The sequence below is a fragment of the Cucurbitaria berberidis genome, assembly GCF_010015615.1.
Source record: "Cucurbitaria berberidis CBS 394.84 unplaced genomic scaffold K460scaffold_4, whole genome shotgun sequence".
NCBI lineage: Eukaryota > Fungi > Ascomycota > Dothideomycetes > Pleosporales > Cucurbitariaceae > Cucurbitaria > Cucurbitaria berberidis.
Window position 1 is genome coordinate 4,254,973 of NW_024468938.1, and position 18,710 is coordinate 4,273,682.

The following is an 18,710-nucleotide window of genomic DNA, read 5'->3' on the forward strand; positions in this document are numbered from 1 at the left end:
TACTTATCTACCACCCATATATTCAGGCTTAAACGCCTTCACACCACCAGCCTTCATGAGCTCCCTCAGCGCCATGGTAGCATATTGACTACTCCCCAGTTGCAACTTGATCACCACGGCCAACTTCTTCGCTTCTTGCTCCTCGCCTTCCTCCATTTCCACATCCTTCGCCTCCTCACTCTTCAGCTGGCTGCCCTTCCTCAGCCGCTGAAGATCCGTCTCAACAAACTGCTCATCCTCTTTCGTATATCGATGTACTTGGAAGTCAAGCGGCTCGAGCGGTCTTGCGAGGAACTTCCTATAGCCGCCACTCAAACTAATCTCCCGCCACGGTCGACGCATATTATACGGATCTAGACCGCCGCCCTTCTCACTACCCATAAATTCTTTGTAGAACTCGCCAATTGCGTTCTTCGGGTATTCGACGTCATAGCCGGGCTGAGGGAGAACGACGTCGCAGATGGCGTACTTGCCGCTTGCAGCTTCTGATGCAGTAAGCGGGCGGGCGCGTTCAAAGTCTGCTTCTGCGGCGTTGGCGTTCTCGCTGCCAGAGGGGTTGATAATGAACTCTCCGTCCTGATCTTCGGCCTCTGTTCTGACGGGCTGATTGCTTATCTCTTTGTCGCGATGATCGTTGACTAGGACGAGATCGCCTTCGACGACGTTGTCGCCGTGGGTGATCCAGCGTTTACCAGCTACAACGTTCCATACGAGCGACTGGTACGCGTGGACGTACATAAGGCGCAGGTTGCGCGGGATAGTCATGAGTGCGCCCTGCCAGTCTGTTCGGCGGTCGTGGCGTCCGGTCTTGCTGTTGCGGGAGCTAAGGTGCTGGATGATGTTGCGTTCTGCTGTGAACTTCCTAGGGAGCATGTCGAGCGCGGCGCTGCCCGACCCTTCGGTCTTCCAAATATGTAGCGCCATCGCACGGTTACGGTCGTCTTGAGATACGAGAACATTCGAGTCCGAGTGGGTGCCTTCGGCTGCAGCGAGTGCGACATCATTGTACGCCAACAGATCCTCGACGGCGCCTTGCAGGTCGTCTTGTAGCATCTTGCGACCAATAGCATCGGTGCTTGCGGCGAATGAGCCAAACCGTTGGAGACCATAGTAATTGATGAACCCCTTCTCAGAAAAGTCTGTGATGGCTTTTTCTATCACTTGGTTCGCCAGCTTGTGCCGTTGCTCAAAGTCCAAGCCTTCCTCATTCTGAAAATGGCAGTCTCGGAGCGTAATCGTGAACTCGTTACCCTTTAGGTCTCCGAGTTTCAGATCACTGTTGCGGTACGCGAAGTCTCCAACGGCCGCATTGTACAAGACCTTGTTAAAGCCATGGATGCGCTCGGCAGTCTGTTTCTTGACGCAGAGTCGCTGAACCGTGCAAGCGCGCCTGTCCTTCGTGCCTGCAAAGCCAAATCCTTTCGTACCACAATTAAGCTTGCTTCCTAGGAAGCCTACTACTTCCATGGTGTCTTTGTTTTCCTTGTATAAATTGAAATGAAGGTATTCTCCACCAAGCTCTTCCCAAGCCAATTGACCTCGATTTCTTCCGAAACCTGCGTCGCTTCGATCTTGGTTCCCGCCCTTGCCCTTCTTCTTCCCTTTACGTTCTGCTGGAGGTGTTGCTTTGATCCGTATTGACTGGTCCTCCTCCATGGCGCTCTCTAACAGGTTTGGAAATATTCGGCGTAGGCATTGGTGGGCTTGCGTCCGTGTGTCCTTGTCGGTTATGGGTGGGGATGTTACAGCTTTGAAGTCTTTCGCTTTCTTGTGTTCGCGCCTTCGCACTTGCCGGACGAGTGTGAGGATATGTTTAGTGGTATCTTCCCCGAATATCGAATGTAGGGTTTCGCGGTCTTCTTCGGGGAGCTGGATGATGTTAGCACTTTTGTGGATAAGACTGTTGTAATTGAAGCGTACCTCTTCCTCCGGCTCCTCCTTGACTTCCTCTTTCTGGCCGCCTGCATCCTTATCCGCAGTGTCGGACTTTTCAGGCGCAGTCTCAACCTTTATCGTTGTTGTCTGCGCTGCGGCTGAACCATTTTGCACATCTGCCATCTCCGCATCATTCTTCTCCTCTCTCACTTCTATCTTTACATCCTTGGATACTTCCTTCTTAGTCTCTCCGCCATTGACTCCTTTTCCATTGTGCCGTCTGCTTTCCTTGCTCTCCACCTCGGTGCTCCTCAAATGGAGCACTTGGCCATCAAGTCCAATTTCGTTGACCAGAAAGTCCGTATATCTCTGCTTCAGCACACCCGTAAACCCAAGGTTGTTCGGGCAGATATATTCTGTGATCCCTGCCCGGACCTCGCGCTCGAGATCATTGTCAATGACCGTGGGTGCTGGGGCTTTGGGCGCGGCTTGCGGAGCTTGTGCGGTGGATTCGACGGAGAGGGAAGGCGCCGTGCTGTCGTCGAGACGAGCGCGTTTCGCCGGTCGCGTAGAGTCGTCTGCACCGTTCGACATGTTTGAGAATCGCAAAAGTTAGACTCGCAGGATTGTGAGGGAAGAGATGCGACTTTCGAGTTGCAACTTTTCAGCGGGGAAGTTTTTCCCGAGGACGTGCACGCGGGGGGTGAGTTTTGGCGAGAAGGCAGATGCTTCAAGTCAACCCTAAAAGACTGTTATCCTTCTTGCTTCCACCCGTCACTCTCATTACTACTCTTCATGGGTATTCATAAAATATCACTTGATTCATCGAGGAAGAAACAGTTTTTGAACTCGTATTGAATTCGTCTCTCGTGCTATCTGCGCTAACCAGCGATCGCTCAAAGCGTATCGTAACAAGACCAAAACTCCTGCCCGGGGGGTATAGTATGCTCAACCTAGTGGAATCGTTTTCATTTCTAAGCGAGTGTGCTTCCGCCGCATATGGACAGGAAGATAAGTTAAAAGGGGAAAAAGGTATACATGCTATAAAGAAGCCCAGTCCTACTTTAAAAGCGAATAGGAGGGAAAGAATTGAACAAGTCTATGATATGTAGGGTCCATCGAGGAACCCAATGATGAGGATGTGCGTGTCCAAGAGGTCGAAAGCATCTATGCCTGGGCGAAGATGGCTAGCGTAGCACAGAAGTTCGATCGGTTGTCCTCATCCTTAACGAGGCCCTTGCCACCCGACGTGATCATGTTGACCGACGCCTTAGTCGATAGACCGAACCAATTGACATTCGAAGAGTTCTCGATCTCGTTCATGTGCTCCTGGCAGTTCTGCCCAGGGACACATGTTTGAGCGTAGTTGTCGAAGAATGAGTAGGTGCCAGAGCCGTAGTTCCAAATGCTCTCGCTGTCAACGACGCGAACGGCCCAAGCAGCCTTGAGGTTGCTCATATCGGGATCAAAGAACTTGGCATTCTTTGTGAAGGGAACATTGGGTAGTGGGTTGGGCTGGTAGTAGGGTGTCTCGGTTTGGATGGCACCATACCAGATGTCCTTGGCACCCTGGAATTGGTACTGAGACATTTGAGAGTGTTCAGAGGCAGTGCCGTAGAGCCAGACAGGACCTTGAGACTCGACGAGCATACCGCGGCCATTGTAGATGTCGATCTGAGCGTGATCAGCCTGGTCAAGCTCGTGATCGGCAGTCCACAGCCACACGTTCTCGAAGTAGCCGTTGGAGTTCTTGGTGATGTGCAACTGCATGAAGGAGCCAATGCACTCTGGGTTGGGCGCGTGTTGGGCATCAGGGTTCTTCTTGCAGTTGGACGACTGAAGCTTGGTGCCCTCGAAACCGCCGACACGGAAATGGACGTCCCAGAGACCGGCCTGGCCGTTCTCAGCGTTGATGTTCCACTCCATCAAGATGCCACCTGGAGCAGGGCCCTGAGTGCTGATGATGAGATCGGACGCCTCGAAGGATCCCTTGTCGCCGCTCTTCTGGCCGATCTGGAATCCAGGCTTGGGGTTGTTCATGTCGCCAAAGAACTCGCCGGTGATGAAAAACATGCTGTAGATCTCGCCAACCATCTTGACATTCTTCTCGGCAGGAATCACAATAGTGCGGGTAATCAAGTAGGCACCATGGTCGACGTGGAGAACCTGACCATTTTGAAGACCGTCGATAGCAGCTTGGATAGCAGCCGTATCATCAGTCGCGCCGTCACCCTTGGCGCCCTTGGACTTAAGGCTGACGAATTGCGAAACGGGAACACGCTCGTACTGCGGCTTGCTGCGCTCGAACCAACCGTTGTCGCCTAGGAGAGTCTGTGGCTTGGTGGGTGCACCATTGACGTCGCCCTGAACACGACCTTGCTGTCCACCAGCAGCGAGAGCATTACCCTGGGCCCAAGTATCAACCTTCTTGCCGCCAGCAAGGATGACATTGCCGGATGCGCCCTGAACAGCCACTTGGGACCCAGTGAAGTCGACATTGTCAAGGATAAGCGTTCCACCAGTAGTGGGAATGCTGTTCTCGGTGAACGAAGAGTTAATGCCGATGGGAGTGTTGACCAGCTTGCTATCGAGCAAGAGAACCGAGCCGACGGTTTGATTGGTAGGGCTGTTAGCCATGTCAAGGCCGACCTTGCAGTTGTTGATGAAGATGCTCTTGTAAGTGAAGACCCAGTTCCAGTTCTGGAAGATGGCGGTGCCGCAGTCGTTGAAGGTCATGTTGCGGATGGTGAACTGTTGGGAGCCAAGGAAGGCACCGATAGCACCGCCGTTGAAGACAAGATCGGACATGAAACCACCGGAGCCGTTGTCCTGGAAAATACCCTTCTGCTCAGCACCAGCCGCGCCCTTGGCCATCTCGAACACGATGTTCTGGAGGCTAGTGGCCTGGGAGACTTGCCAGTGAATGCCAGCTGCGGCTTTGGTGGCCGAGATATCGATGACAAAGTTGCGAACCTGACGGTAGAAGTTGTTCTGGTTGGTGTACCAGTTGGCACCATTTCCACCAGGAATGTATGGGTCGGCATCGATCAAGCCCATGCCTTCGAAAGCCGGGGAGGCCTTGAGAACAGGCAGATTTGTTGCGTCACCGACGAACTGGGTGTAGTAGTATTGAATAATGGGCTTGCTGATGATGTAGGTACCGGCGGGGAAGTAGATGAGAGCTGGTGTCGTGGTGGTTGAGTCGCAGCCTTGACCACAACGGCCACCGTCAGCAATCATTTTGTTGATGATGTCTGTATCATCGGTGACGCCGTCGCCTTTGGCACCGAGCTCCTTGACATTACGGAATACTTGGTAGTTCGCCTTGTTGGGGTTGAAAGGTGCCTGACCCTGGCGCTTGATACTTTCAAGCCAGTATCCAGAGGCACCAGTCTGCGGTGCGCTTGGTGCTTGCGCAACCGGCGCTGCAGTGGTTGTGGATGCGGAGAGGAAGACGCGCAGCGTCAGAAGGAGCGCACCAGCGCTAAAGGCAACCATGATGACAGTGCGTGCGTTGAAGTTCGGGGTTGTTAAACGTCGTAGGAATGATCCAGAAGACTAAGAAGGAAGTCGTCAGTTGGCCTGCAAAAGACGAGTTGTTGTTGTTGATGCGATGTTGTGCAAGTTGACAGAAAATGCGGAAGTTGTGGTATAAGTATTGGGCAGGTTGCCTGGCAACGAAAGTTGTAGAATGAAAATGTGATGAGCAAGCTCTTGACTTTGGAAAAGAATGACTTGGAACAATAAGAATTGAAGGCAACACAATGGTGCTGTGAGCTGACGGAGAGCCTGCGTGAAGAAGAGAAAGGCGAAGGAAGGGGCCGGCCGCTGTATAAGTACAGTTGTATTCAAGAATGGGACTTACAATAGTTTCGACAGGCCAATCAAGGGTATTGAACCTCCTTGTTTCAAGTTTCGAATAGCCGGGGGATGTTCTTCGCTCTGCAGTGATCGACTCATTGTCCCCGGCTCCAGAATGGCACTTTATATCCCCGTCTACATTGTGATACCAGCGCGCCTCTTCATCATGCCCTACCGCCGTCGCCGATGCATACAACCTGCCTCCATTCTCTCTTGCCTCGTGAGAAAGCCCTGCGGCCCTCTCTGCCAGCCGCATTCCGCGGCTTAGGGAGTGCCGAAGGGAAGGGCGTTGGAATGTGACCCTCTGTCCCTCGCGCACATGCAAAATTACCTAGGGTCGCTACTAGCAGGGGCCACCAGACCTGTCTTCGTAGTCTTCCCTCCGCGCGTGAAACAGCAGGGCGTCGTAGGCCAGTGGGTGAAGGATGGTGTCCTGACGTCCCTGCGAGGCGAATGTTCTGTGCCTGGATCGGCAGGGATCTGAATGGTAGCGCCACAGCCGTTTGAAACGGACCTGCGACAACGAATCCATCGACAGGCCCTCGACGCGCCAACCGCAAAATACGCCCTCGGCCAGCGCTTCACGTATCCGAGCCTGGCCACTGTGATGGGCCTACTGGTCGCGACGGGCCGCCAGGAGAACGTGCCTAGATGCACTGCGCATCGCCCGACGGGCAGCAGGGCTTCTGTGAAAGAGTCATCGGGCCACCCACCGCCTTACTCGACCACATCATACGTACCCAAGCCAAGCCAAGCCGTGGTTGCGCATCACAAACACATTTCCTTGCCTCCACGGCTGTTGTGGAGGAGAGACAATTCGCCTCCCTTCATCGCGGCTGTGTGCCACTTTGAGCGAGCCTTACGGACAAAGGAAGGCGACCATCAATGCATCTTCTCAACGCCCCTCGGACATTTCAAATAAAAAGCTAAAGTTCAAGGAGCACAGTGGCCTGCCAATCGCCGCTTGAGGCTGTACAATAATGGTCAATATGTTATAGGCGTCCTGGGCCTGCTTGCATTGAGTAAATTGCCCTGCTCATTTCGCGTGCAGCGAGGAACAGCAAGGGTGTGTTTAAACCAGGAACGCTGGCCACGTAGATCCTCCATGTTTAAAACAACCTCGATTTCAGGGTTTGCCCAATAGCATTAGGGAGATCGATTTTGTTTGCCCCAGTCCTACGCGATGAAATCTCTGTGTGCTGTTCTAGGCTGTGTGTGGCCACTCATAACCACGTCGTCACTGGAGCCAGATCTTGAAGCCTGGATACCCTCGCATATCAACGTGAATATAGTCTGGCTACCACAAGAGCTAGCAGTAGCCTGTTTCTCCTCGGTCGATCCTGATAAACAATTCTGAATCATGGAGTACCTATGTGCCGAACGATAGTTCTATGGACATGCTACTCGCACGAGGGATGTGTGGATCATCAGCGAGGCTATATTGAAGTCTCTTAGCTAAAAAACCCCTATTATAGAGATATGAACTTGCGACTGGTTCGCGATACGGTGAAAGCCAGCTGTCAACAAATTCTCCACAGTCGAATAGCACCTGCAAAGTGGCCGGAGAAATTGTTCGCCAAAGCACTTACCAATAGTCTTTCGCGTCCCCCTCTGCCGTAGCAGGTTGGGCACTGGAGTCGCCCACGGTCTCCTCATTTTGCATCCTACGAATGACCTGTGCTAAGCGCTCGATGCCCTCCGCTAGCATGTCTTCGTCTTCCCACTAGTAGCATGTTAGTGATCTTTCGGCACGGAGGTCGAAGTGTAATACCGCGAAGCACACCCTGACGTGGTTACTGAAGTAAGTGCCTGGTTGTTCGGTATCGCCGGGGACCTGGGTCTGTGAGTTGTAAGTCCATATCGGCGGAGAGCGAACTTACTTGAAAAATCTCGCCCTGTGTTACCGTCGCTGTCAGCTGCACCCAGGATTCGGATTTGGAAAGAGCTCGTTTTGTACTCACCTGCGCTACCACAACATTTTCCTCATCTTTCGCGCGTTGCGCAAGAACGGCACCCTTCAACGGGGCGGGCAACGTCAGCCAGATGAAGTATCCTCCCACAACCTCACGATCCGTTTGGGGAACGTGAACGCCGAGTGGAATCAGCTCTTTGTTGATGGCTTGCACCATTCGACGATATCGGTTGCCATATGCTGGCTGCAGTTCCTCGAACACGAAGCGCTGCAATTCTCCAGTTTCCAGTGTCTCGGCTACAAAGCAAGCGGTTAACTGGCTTGGTGATCCGCCTGACCGGCTCGAGCCTCTGTAACAACGTTAGCTGTCGTTGCCGGATCAAGTGAGACATGGCACCATCAGCCCTAGAGATGAGAGCTGCTCGGATCGATCCATCAGAGCTCGCATCTCGATTTGGGTTCAAGACAGGGCTAGATAGTAGCAAGCAGCAGGATCGGGTTATCCGCGTGAGTTAACCAAGTAAGAGCCATTGCTTACGTCTGTGACACCCCGTACGACAGCTTTTCCGTGCCTTCGCACCAACCTGTCCTAAGACCAGGACCGCAAATCTTCGAAAAGCTACCGTTTGAAGCGGCATTGCCGAAGCCATCTGCGCCCTCTCTCTCCGCACCGCCATCGAGGTACCTGTCGACATCCACAATCCGAGGCATTTCAGCTTTATCTATGGAAAGGGTTCGAGGGGTGAGACTAGACGGCCATTGTAGGAAGTCGTATACGTCGTCGGTGACAATAAGAGCGTCATACTCTCTCGCCAGACGTACTAGCTCCTCTCTTCTTCTGAGACTCATAGTCTTAAACGAGGGATTGCTGAACGTCGGTACACAATAGATGACGTGTTTGTAAATCTTACCCCAAGATCGCTGAGGCTTGAACTGCTGATCATGCTGTTAGTGGAAGTTAAGAGTCTACTGTCGTTGGTTGAGCAAGTATAGAATCTACATGATGGAGAGATGTACACAAAAAAGCAGGGCATTGATGGTAGCTTGAATGGGGCCTAACTCCACTTTCCCGGAGCCACTCACCGGTTCATTATTGTTGGCGTCTTTCGCTTTGTCTTCACTTCTTCTAATTTCTCTTTTCAGGTACTCGATGTCAATGCCTTCATCGTCTTCAGGGACGGATCGGAGTTTCTTATGAAATCCTGCGTCCTCGAAAATTCGAAAGGATAGCATGTATGCTGGCGCTACTATCCATACATTTCTTGTGTATACAGAATCGGTGAAGACTTGGAGGAGACAGGCTAGATTCTGCGAAGCCCCGCCTGTGATGCATATCCGCTCTTCGGAAATTGGATCAACAGGCTGGTAGAATTTCGTCAGCCAGGACGCGACATTCCTACGCAGCAACGAGTCTCCGGCATCGGGTCCGTAGCACAGAGCTGGGAAAGCTATAGACTTGTGTTTGAGCACATTGTGGGTCGCTTTGTCGAGTAACTGCGTGGGAAGCAGCGACAATGACGGCCATCTGGTGTCGTCAGCAATTCATTGCGACGTAGTAGTGTTATTGGGCCGCGTAATGACCCAAAGGGGACGCAGAGCGTTGAGTGAAAAGTTACAGGGAAGACAATGCTCGCATGTGGCAAAGGGGGTGAGGCTAACGTGCCCTTTTAGGAGATTAATGAGCTTTTTCGAGCTAGTTTTGGATCCAACAACGTCGGAAAAGGCACCCATTGTACTTTGTTTTGGGCGAGATCTTTTCCCTTCGGATGTATTGGACGATTATTGAGAGCCGAGGATGGTGCGGCGGTGGTGGGGCTGCGGTACGATGTTGTAAAGCTTCTGCTTATGTCATGCCCAAGTCAGAAGTCGGAGCCCTGGAGATGACTTTTTGTTGGCAGCACTTGTACGCAAGTCTGTTAGTCTCACATTTGTCGAGACGCATGGCGCAATCTAGCGGCCCGTGAACCTGAACACAGAGGTATTGATACGGGCAAATGTAACGTCATCCTTTCGCTAAACCCGACGCTTCCTATGTGCCCTCCAATTGGATATTCGAACTGAAGATATTCGCAGTCACAATGCAAGTTCAAACTGCTTTTGCGCAGCGCAGCGAGTCATTCAAGTCTCACCCCCACTGCTGTTGAGGCCCTGAGCAACTCTTTGATGAGACGGCCTTATATTCAACGGCTGCAGCATGAATCCGCTCCGAATGGTTGGCCTTACCCGCAGCTGAGGCGCAGGTCCCAAGCCGACTCTCGGGCGGATCTCGTCTTCCCAATTTCCCAAACAAGCATGGCCCGACCTGCCGTCCGCAAATAACATCTTTAAAGCTTGTTTCTGCAACAATGACAGGCGATGTGCGAGCCGAGCCACGACGCTGCTCATGTTGTGGCCACCCAGTGAGTCGTCATAGGGCATCCTCCGCTGGACTAGCAGTAGCATGGTAGGCCCTCTATGGGCACCGCCCCGGATCTGCGCATGGATATATCAAATATAGGTGCATTAATCCTGACTGAGTCCTGCCGTGTCTTCAGACCTTCTGACCAGTATATGTAACCGTAGTGGCCGCAGGAGCCCTGCATGGCGCTCTTTTTTTTGCACACCTTTGCATCATTCACCCTATGTTAATCAACGCATAGTATTTCCAACCCTCCGTTGTCCCTTCGTCCTCTCCGCATCAAAGTGCCCAGCTGTCTTCACCATGTTGGACGACACGAACAAGGCGCGTCGCCGGCTATCGAGCCTGTTCTCTGCGGGGTCCTCGGAGTCGCAAGAGAGTAAACCTGCGAACACCAACCACACCACACCTTCAGAGCCCAGAGGCCGTTTGACCAAGGTCAAGAACCGCATCTCTTCCGCAACGCATTTGGCACCCGAATATCCTCCGCCTCCATCACCACCCAAAGCTGCGCGGTCCCTCTCCAACCCCACCATACAGCCTGTAGTGGCTGTCGAGCCTGCAGCTACGCTTGAATCCCTCGAGCCCCCGCCAACCCTCGAGGTCCCTTCTCGTGGAACGTCGCCCTTTCGTAATGGTAGTCGGCCGTCTACACCCAATTTGGATGTACCATCCGAGGGAAACCTGAAGAAGTTGAGGCGGAAGAGCCGACTGTTCGGAGGCAGCCAGAGCAGTATTGGTCCAGCACAACATGACCAGAGCAAACCCCTTGCGTGGATCGTTGGACACCAGGGGAAGGTGCCGTACAACTTGACCATGTTGCTGAATGGCGAGAAGGTGGGTTGTCGCGTCTCCCGTTTTGCGGTTGCGGTAGCGAGTCCGCTAACAATGTAAAACAGGTCCCAGAACTCTGGGACGACGAGGGAGACACCTTGGTCTACCTCTTTCCTCGAACGTCAAACAAGGGCCCTTCCTTCCGCATCGATTCTTCCGTATACGCAGCTTCGCAGCTCCTTACCCAGCTCGTCCACGGTAGCCTGTACAGCGACACGGCTGCCGCTACTCCTAGTGAGCTAGCGGAGCGGGCGTCACGTCGAGTCTCATCTGAAGTATATGGACAGTCTCGAACGGCATCTCCTGATCAGAGCCAGATTGGAAGTTCTGATGGATCTAAAGGCTCAAGAGCGCTTAGCGACGCTGTCGAGGACGACCATACTGAAAAGCACCTCTATATGCCTATTGCACTGAGCTCAGATGCCTCCGTCACCCCGCAAGAGCCTCGACTCGACTTCAAGGATACAGAAACGCTGGTGGCCTATCGCAACTTCTTCGCATTTCTAATTGGACAGTCGTTGATAGCCACAGAGCGACACTCGGACATATTCGACATCTTCTTGCGTATAGGAGACATACTATCGCACTATGCCTTCTCCAATGTAGATGGATCTAGCTTTGGCGAAGTAGCTGCTTCGAGCTTCGACTGCTACGTCGACGAGTTGGCCCTCGCAGATGTCAGACATAGCCGCGAAAAGACAATCGAAGCTATCGTGCTCGGCGAGAACATGCGCTCAATATCACTCTATACCGAAGGTTTCGTGCACGCTGCTGGAAAGTTCGACAGCATCAAGGAAATAAACTCTCCAAAGTTCGACATGATGAGCCACAAAACTGCGACCCGACTCGCGCGAGCTGCCATGGACCTGGACAATCGAGAAGCTACTATTAATGGGAAGCTCAAGGATTGCGAGTTTCCAAACATCTTCTCCGGCATAATGAATAGCGCCATGGCCACTGAGGGCAAGGTCGTCAGTTTCAAAAAATGGAGGGCGGCCTTCATGACAACTCGATCTTTTATGATTGATTATTACAAGACAAAATATGGGTCATGGCTACCCAAAGCCAGGTCGAAGAAGAACAATCTGACAACAAGTGGACTCAATCGACTCGTTCTTTTGGACATCTATCGCGACATGTCCAACCTCTACGACCTTCTCGTCGACCGGAAGAACCTGACAAATCGGACAGCGGACGGCTTCTTGGCAGAAGATGAAGGAGAAGATATTGAGTCTGTCGTACAGCGAGCCTTGAGAAAGGTCCTGAGCGAATATGACCGTAGCACACCGCCTGTACAGCCGCCCGTACCCTTTGATCTACCGCTGTATCCCGCATGGCCACGCCCATTATCCGGGGATGCGAAGAAAGATGCTAAAACGCGGAGCAAAAAGCTACACAAAGACGAGGTTGCAAAGCTACTCAAGCAATCGCATAACATTGACGCTGAACAGCAAACGCCGTTCTTAGAAGCTTTCCGGCACTTCGAGTTCAAACATGCTACAGGCTCTAACCTGGACGACATTTGGGACTTGCGGTCGGGACAGTGGTTGTTTCTCTACGCCGTCTTACAATCGTTACCCATGCTGGTCGTCGACGCTCCAGATGTCCATTTCACCGAAGGCGTGGAATACTTTTTATGCGAAGTGCCTCGAAGCGATGTTCCTTGGGGACGTGAGGACACAGCACGCGCACGAACTTGGTTCGGCGTTGCAGGAGGCGGGCAAGTTGTCAGTCTACCTACTGACGTGGTTCTAAACGGTGTCGAAGGCATTTTTAGACGATCTCATTGCTGGAAGAAGGCACAGCAATGGGTGGCGAATGACACGACTCTGACAGCGGCTATGCAAGAGCTGAATGCGAACGCTATACAATTACCTGCCGCACCACACTTGCTCGACCCTTCAACAGCCGGAACCCAATCACGATCTAGCAGTCCAGATCGCCGGCGCGAGAGTGTCATGAACCTAGGATTAGAAGCTCTACCTCTACCTCCCGGTGTCGCACCACCTTCAGCCAACTCACCTCTGTTGAAACCTGTCACGAGTAATGCAAGCAAAACCTTTGACGCCATACTTGCAAAGAGCGCTCCGAACCCAAAAGACAAGAAAAAGAAGAAATAGACGATTTACGATTGATCAGGTTGGTGTCGAATATGTCGATCGCATGAAAGTACTCGCGACTTGATTCTCTGTGGATATTGCATTATTTTTCGGTTTTTTTTTATAATATAACATTGGCGGACTTTTACAGTTGTATAGTCGAGCGAGCTTGATCTGAGAATACGTACTCTAAAGATGACTGAGATGTAGAGGTAGGAAGTCAAAGCATGTCAAAGATATTTACAGGAACATGTTGATTGTGCTTGTGCCCGGATCCGAGTACTCGGTCTGGAATTCGCTCACCGCCCGCGTCCCGATATCGTTGCTACGTTAATCTGCCGTGACCCGCGAGCTCCCCTCTGACTCCCCTCTGACTCCAGGCCGGTCTCTGTGAGCCTGTGAAGCTTCAATTACTTTAATCACAGTCCCACATCCTTCCGAGTTCGTCAAATAGTCAACTATGACGTCCTCGTTACCGGGCAACCGCGACCTGCCCGTCTCCCAGTTCGATCTCAGCACCTACTGGGGACGCGTGCAACATTCGGCCAACATATCAGATCCTAGGTGAGGCAGCTGCGCAGATGAGATTTTTCCTTGCGAATGCTGCGTGTTGTGAGTACCACGACCTTTGGCTTTTCAATGGCTTCTTTTGCCCAACTTCCCATTATCAAACCCACCTCAAGCTCCCCGATACCCTGCCAGGTCACTGTAGCTAACGATGCGCCCCGCAGAACATTACTTACGTCCTCCGCTGGCCTCGAAAATGCGAAACAGCTCGTCACTGCGTATAGGACGGGGAGTGTACGAGAGATGACACCGGAGCTGTGGAATGCGAAGAAGATAATCGATTCTACGATACACCCAGGTACTAGCGACCGGGACAACACAAGCTCTGGGAACGAATGCTGATGGAACTAAAGATACTGGACAGCCTGTCTTCCTGCCATTCCGCATGTCATGCTTCGTGCTTACGAACCTGGTCGTCACGGCTGGAATGCTTACGCCAGGCCTCGGGGTATGCAACACTATTTCGGAAAAGAAAAATGCTCCAGTGCTAATTGATATCAGACGGCAGGAACTCTAGGATGGCAGGTCACGAATCAGTCGCTCAACGTTGCCATAAACTTCTCGAACGCGAACAAATCGACCCCGCTATCGACATCTACAATCGTCCAGTCATACTTCCTCGCGGTCAGCGCATCATGCGGTGTTGCGCTAGGTCTTAATGCCCTCGTGCCCCGATTGAAGAGCCTTTCGCCCAATGCAAAGATGATTGCTGGCCGTCTTGTACCTTTCGCAGCTGTTGCTACGGCGGGTGCTCTCAATGTTTTCCTTATGCGCGGCGAGGAGATTCGACAGGGTATTGACGTCTTCCCTGTGTTATCAGACGAAGAGAAACACAAGATCGAGACTGGGGACCTTGAGATCAAGTCACTCGGCAAGAGCAAAAAGGCTGCCACGCTCGCCGTCGGAGAAACAGCTATAAGCCGTGTGCTCAACGCAACACCGATCATGGTCCTGCCACCTCTTCTTCTTGTCAGGCTGCAGAAGACAGAGTGGCTTAAGCAGAGACCTAGAATGGTGACGCCGGTGAATTTGGGTGAGTCACTTGGGCTGCGTGATGGTAGATGTGTCAGCTAACGCCTAGATAGGACTCATTTTCACAACATCAATCTTCGCACTACCACTTGCGCTTGCACTTTTTCCCCAACGCGAGGCTGTGAGTGCGAAGAGGTTGGAGCCTGAATTTCACACCCGCGGGGGCAAGGATGGGATGGTAGAATTTAACCGTGGCATATGATGGACGGCTATCAACTGTAGGGAGAAGGCCTATAATTATGCGACAAGCTGCTGCTGTCTGTAGGAGTTGTTAGGCGGACCATTGGACACGTTCAGCAAAGCCACAAATTAGAAAGCTCAACGGAAGTTAAAGAGTTCAGGAGCTCATCGTCAACGCTGGAGATGCGGAGAAGTTGAGGTTCCTGATGCTCTGATTGGTCAGATCGCTTGCGTGGGATCTTGAGAGCTGCATGAACAGCAGAACTCCAGCCGTAAATAAGAACAGATATTTTTCAATTGCTCACGAGGGGTCCAAGGTGAAGGCACCAGTATTCAAGCGTGCAGAGAAGTAATCAAGTTCTGCATGTGCCGTGTTTTGGCTAAGGCGCCGATTTGATGTCCAGGTGGCCTTTCACCAAATAGACAGGTGTCAAAAAGTTACGCAACTAGGGTAGCTTCTGCACTTAAACCACAACTACGACGATACGTCTACGATTCTACGCCTCATGTACCACGGTTGCGAGAGACTCTTTTTTCGCCGCCTTTATCTGGGATAGATTCCCTTCCATTATATTTCTTTCCCTTGATCTTAACGCTATATACCCAAAGTCTTCCCAGCGAAGCCCGCCACCTCCCACCTAAGCTTCGCGTACCTGCATATCTCGACAAATCTCAGAACACACATCCTTGGGAGTAAAAATACACACACAATATGGCTCCTCCAGGCCGCCGGAGAGCGCATCTCTCACCCGCAACCATTCTTCTTGGCCTCGTCTTCCTCTTCTCTGCGACCGCCTCCGCCGCATCAGCAGTCCTAGGTATCGACCTAGGAACCGAATACATCAAAGCTGCGCTTGTCAAGCCCGGCATCCCCCTCGAGATCGTCCTCACCAAAGACTCGAAACGCAAAGAAACCTCGGCCGTCGCTTTCAAGCCCTCCAAGAGCGGGGCTCTCCCCGCAGGCTCCTTCCCCGAGCGCTTCTACGGCTCCGATGCCATCGCACTACAGGCCAGATTCCCAGGCGACATATACCCGAACCTGAAGCACCTTCTAGGTGTACAGAGGGAGAGCGATGTTGTCAGTACATACACAGAGCGATATCCTGCGCTCCAGGTTACGGGCACAGAGGGACGCAAGACGGTTAGCTTCAAGAGCGATGTATTCGCAGCTGAGGAAGAGAAATCTTTCTCCGTTGAAGAACTACTGGCTATGGAACTCAAGAACGTGAGGGAGAATGCAAAGGCGCTAGCAGGCAGAGGTTATGATATCCAGGATGCTGTATTCACAGTCCCATCATTCTACACAGTCGAGGAAAGACGCGCGCTCGAGGTCGCGGCACGATTGGCAGGCATGAAGGTCCTCAGCGTAGTTTCCGACGGGCTAGCAGTGGGTATCAACTACGCCATAAGCAGGACGTTCCCAGATGTCACAAAGGAAGGCAAGCCGGAGATCAATCTAGTATTTGATATGGGCGCTGGATCCGCGTCTGCCACTATCATCAAGTTCCAAGGCAGGACGGTAAAGGATGTGGGTAGACTGAACAAGACTGTTCAGGAGGTGCAGGTTCTTGGAGTCGGATGGGACAGGACTCTTGGCGGTGATGCGCTCAATTCGCTCATCGTTGACGATATGGTTTCCTCTTTCATTGAACTCCCGGCCGCGAAGAGCGCATCAATCACTGCCGAAAAGGTCAAGACCCATGGACGGACGGCGGCAAAGCTATTCAAAGAAGCCGAAAGGATCCGCCAGGTGCTCAGCGCCAACACTAAGACATCTGGATTCTTTGAGAGCTTCTTTGAGGATGTAGACTTCCGATATACGCTCTCTCGCTCAAAGTACGAGGAACTCGCTGCTGCACATGCCGCCCGGGTTGATGGTCCCATCAAGCAGTCCTTGGAGGCAGCAGGTCTTACCTTTGCGGACATCGACTCTGTGATTGTTCACGGCGGCGCCACCCGTACTCCCTTCGTACAAAGTCGCCTTGAATCGATCGTAGGCAAGGGCAAAATCAGGGCTAACGTTAACTCTGACGAGGCTGCCGTATTCGGCGCTGCCTTCAAAGCCGCCAGTCTCAGCCCGTCTTTCCGTGTCAAGGAGATTCGCGACTCGGACACCCAAGGCTACAACCAGGGCATTCAGTATCAGTTCAACCTCAAAGATCGCGACCAGAAGATTTTCACTCCTGCCACTAAGCTTGGGGCGACCAAAGATTTGCCTTTCCAGATGAAGGGCGAATTTGAGTTCACAGTCTACCAGGCTATCCCCAAGGTCAACGGAGATGTCTCAAAGGAGGCCGTCCTTAACTTCAAGAGCGGTAACTTGACTAGAGTTGTCACAAAAATGATCGAAGAGGATAAGTGCGATCGTGACACCTTCAACAACTACGTTCAGGTCAGGTTGAGCCCCATCACTGGTACACCCGAAGTTCTCTCTGCTTGGGTAACATGCGAAGGGGAGACAGAAGTAGCCAAGGGTGGCATTGTCGATGGAGTTAAGAACCTTTTCGGTATGGGTGGCAAAAAAGATCAGGAAGCGTTGAAGGAGGGTGACAGCTCTTCGGGAACCGCTTCAGCTTCCTCAGCTTCTTCCTCGTCATCTGCAGCAAATGCAGAGACTACTGATACCGCAAAGACGAGCGAGAAAAAGAAAACGACTATCAGGTCTGCCATCACGTATGATGTGAAGCAGTTGGGCTACGAGAAGCATCCACGCAAGGAGTTGAAGAAGATGCAGGACAGGTAAGATTTCCACTATATAAACATCGATTACAGTGAACTGATCAAACTAGGCTTGCCGCTTTCGATTCCTCTGATAAGTCTCGTCGCCTTCGTGAGGAGGTCTTGAACTCTCTCGAAGCCTTCACTTACCGGTCTCGCGATTACCTTGAGGACGAGTCCTTCATCGGAGCCTCTACATCAGCTGTTCGTTCAACGATAGAAAAAGCGCTTAGCGCTGCATCGGACTGGATCTACTCCGAGGGCACTGATGCCACCGAGAAGGTCCTAAAGGCTAAGCTCAAGGAGCTCGAAGACATCGTCAACCCCGTTCTCAAACGCAAGGACGAGTCAGCAAAGCGCCCCGATGCCATTAAAGAACTTAAGGACACCATCGCTCACCTGAAAGAAGTCGAGCAGCTGGTCGATGGTCAAATCAAGACTCAGTCGGCCGAAAGCTCAAAGAGCAGCGAGGCCGTATCCAAAGCTTCCGCCGCATCCTCGGCATCTCCCTCCGCAGACCCCATGGACGACCTTGAGGACGCAGACCCATCTGCCTCCGCACCCTTGGATCCCGAAATTACTGAAGTCCCAACTATCTATACCGACTCTGATCTCAAGAACATCCAAGAGCTCGCGTCCAAGGCACAGAAATGGCTTGACGACAACGAAGCCAAGCAGAAGAAGCTTAAGGAGACAGAGGACCCAGCGTTTTCAGTCAAAGATATCGAGGCAGAGAAGAAGCGCATGGATGATACGATCATGGAGATGATGACAAAGAAGATGAGGCACTTCAAGCCTCCGAACCAGAAGCCCAAGGCCAAGCCTAAAGCAAAGCCGACCAAGAAAGCCTCGAAGAAACCGAAGAAGGCTACTAAAGAAGAAGACAGCCCTTCCGACGAGGAGTTGCAGGAAGCGCTCCGCAAGGCCGGGGTGGACGTCGATGGCGTCAAGTTGAAGAGCTTTGGGCATAAGGATGAGATTGAGGATGAGGCGGGGAGGAAGCTCAAGAAGCTCAACATCAACAAAGACTCTACTGAGGAAGAGATTCTGGCCGCGATTGACCAGTTGACCAAGGAGGGGGGACAGAAGGATGGGAAGCACGATGAGCTCTAAAATACCAGCGACATAGGTGTAAAAGAGGCATAGCCGAAAAGGTAGAGCTAGACTTGGTGGATATGTAAATGTTTCGTGCAATGCCTCTAGATGAGCATGTTATAGGAGTCCGCTAGAATCT

The 18,710-nt window shown here is 52.2% G+C and overlaps 6 protein-coding genes across 6 annotated transcripts; 3 read left to right on the forward strand and 3 right to left on the reverse strand.

The window, feature by feature from the left end:
- Positions 1–3: 3 nt before the first annotated feature.
- Positions 4–2,469, reverse strand: K460DRAFT_290003 (pseudouridine synthase-like protein TruD/Pus7; the record flags this gene model as incomplete). The annotated part of the gene is made up of 2 exons (XM_040929165.1): positions 4–1,869; positions 1,921–2,469. The coding sequence occupies 2 exons, from the start codon at positions 2,467–2,469 to the stop codon at positions 4–6; spliced, it is 2,415 nt and encodes an 804-aa protein (XP_040786797.1).
- Positions 2,470–2,706: 237 nt separating this feature from the next.
- K460DRAFT_369103 (glycoside hydrolase family 55 protein) lies at positions 2,707–5,418 on the reverse strand. Its single transcript, XM_040933896.1, has one exon. The coding sequence runs from the start codon at positions 5,371–5,373 to the stop codon at positions 3,043–3,045; it is 2,331 nt and encodes a 776-aa protein (XP_040786798.1). The 5' UTR covers positions 5,374–5,418; the 3' UTR covers positions 2,707–3,042.
- Positions 5,419–7,154: 1,736 nt separating this feature from the next.
- K460DRAFT_369105 (PLP-dependent transferase) lies at positions 7,155–9,491 on the reverse strand. Its single transcript, XM_040933897.1, has 7 exons — positions 9,312–9,491; positions 8,732–9,173; positions 8,187–8,584; positions 7,698–7,998; positions 7,617–7,631; positions 7,508–7,570; positions 7,155–7,459 (listed from the first exon to the last, which is right to left on the reverse strand). Exons 1-7 carry the CDS (start codon positions 9,377–9,379, stop codon positions 7,322–7,324), a joined length of 1,425 nt encoding a protein of 474 aa, XP_040786799.1. The 5' UTR covers positions 9,380–9,491; the 3' UTR covers positions 7,155–7,321.
- An 858-nt stretch (positions 9,492–10,349) lies between these two features.
- On the forward strand, positions 10,350–13,000 carry K460DRAFT_291040 (uncharacterized protein; the record flags this gene model as incomplete). The annotated part of the gene is made up of 2 exons (XM_040929252.1): positions 10,350–10,883; positions 10,946–13,000. 2 exons carry the CDS (start codon positions 10,350–10,352, stop codon positions 12,998–13,000), a joined length of 2,589 nt encoding a protein of 862 aa, XP_040786800.1.
- Positions 13,001–13,323: 323 nt separating this feature from the next.
- K460DRAFT_369107 (sideroflexin-5) lies at positions 13,324–15,072 on the forward strand. The gene is made up of 5 exons (XM_040933898.1): positions 13,324–13,543; positions 13,711–13,844; positions 13,900–13,994; positions 14,048–14,579; positions 14,632–15,072. The coding sequence occupies exons 1-5, from the start codon at positions 13,440–13,442 to the stop codon at positions 14,778–14,780; spliced, it is 1,014 nt and encodes a 337-aa protein (XP_040786801.1). The 5' UTR covers positions 13,324–13,439; the 3' UTR covers positions 14,781–15,072.
- Positions 15,073–15,470: 398 nt separating this feature from the next.
- Positions 15,471–18,589, forward strand: K460DRAFT_408535 (heat shock protein 70-like protein-like protein; the record flags this gene model as incomplete). The annotated part of the gene is made up of 2 exons (XM_040937173.1): positions 15,471–17,497; positions 17,548–18,589. 2 exons carry the CDS (start codon positions 15,471–15,473, stop codon positions 18,587–18,589), a joined length of 3,069 nt encoding a protein of 1,022 aa, XP_040786802.1.
- Between the last annotated feature and the right edge of the window lie 121 nt (positions 18,590–18,710).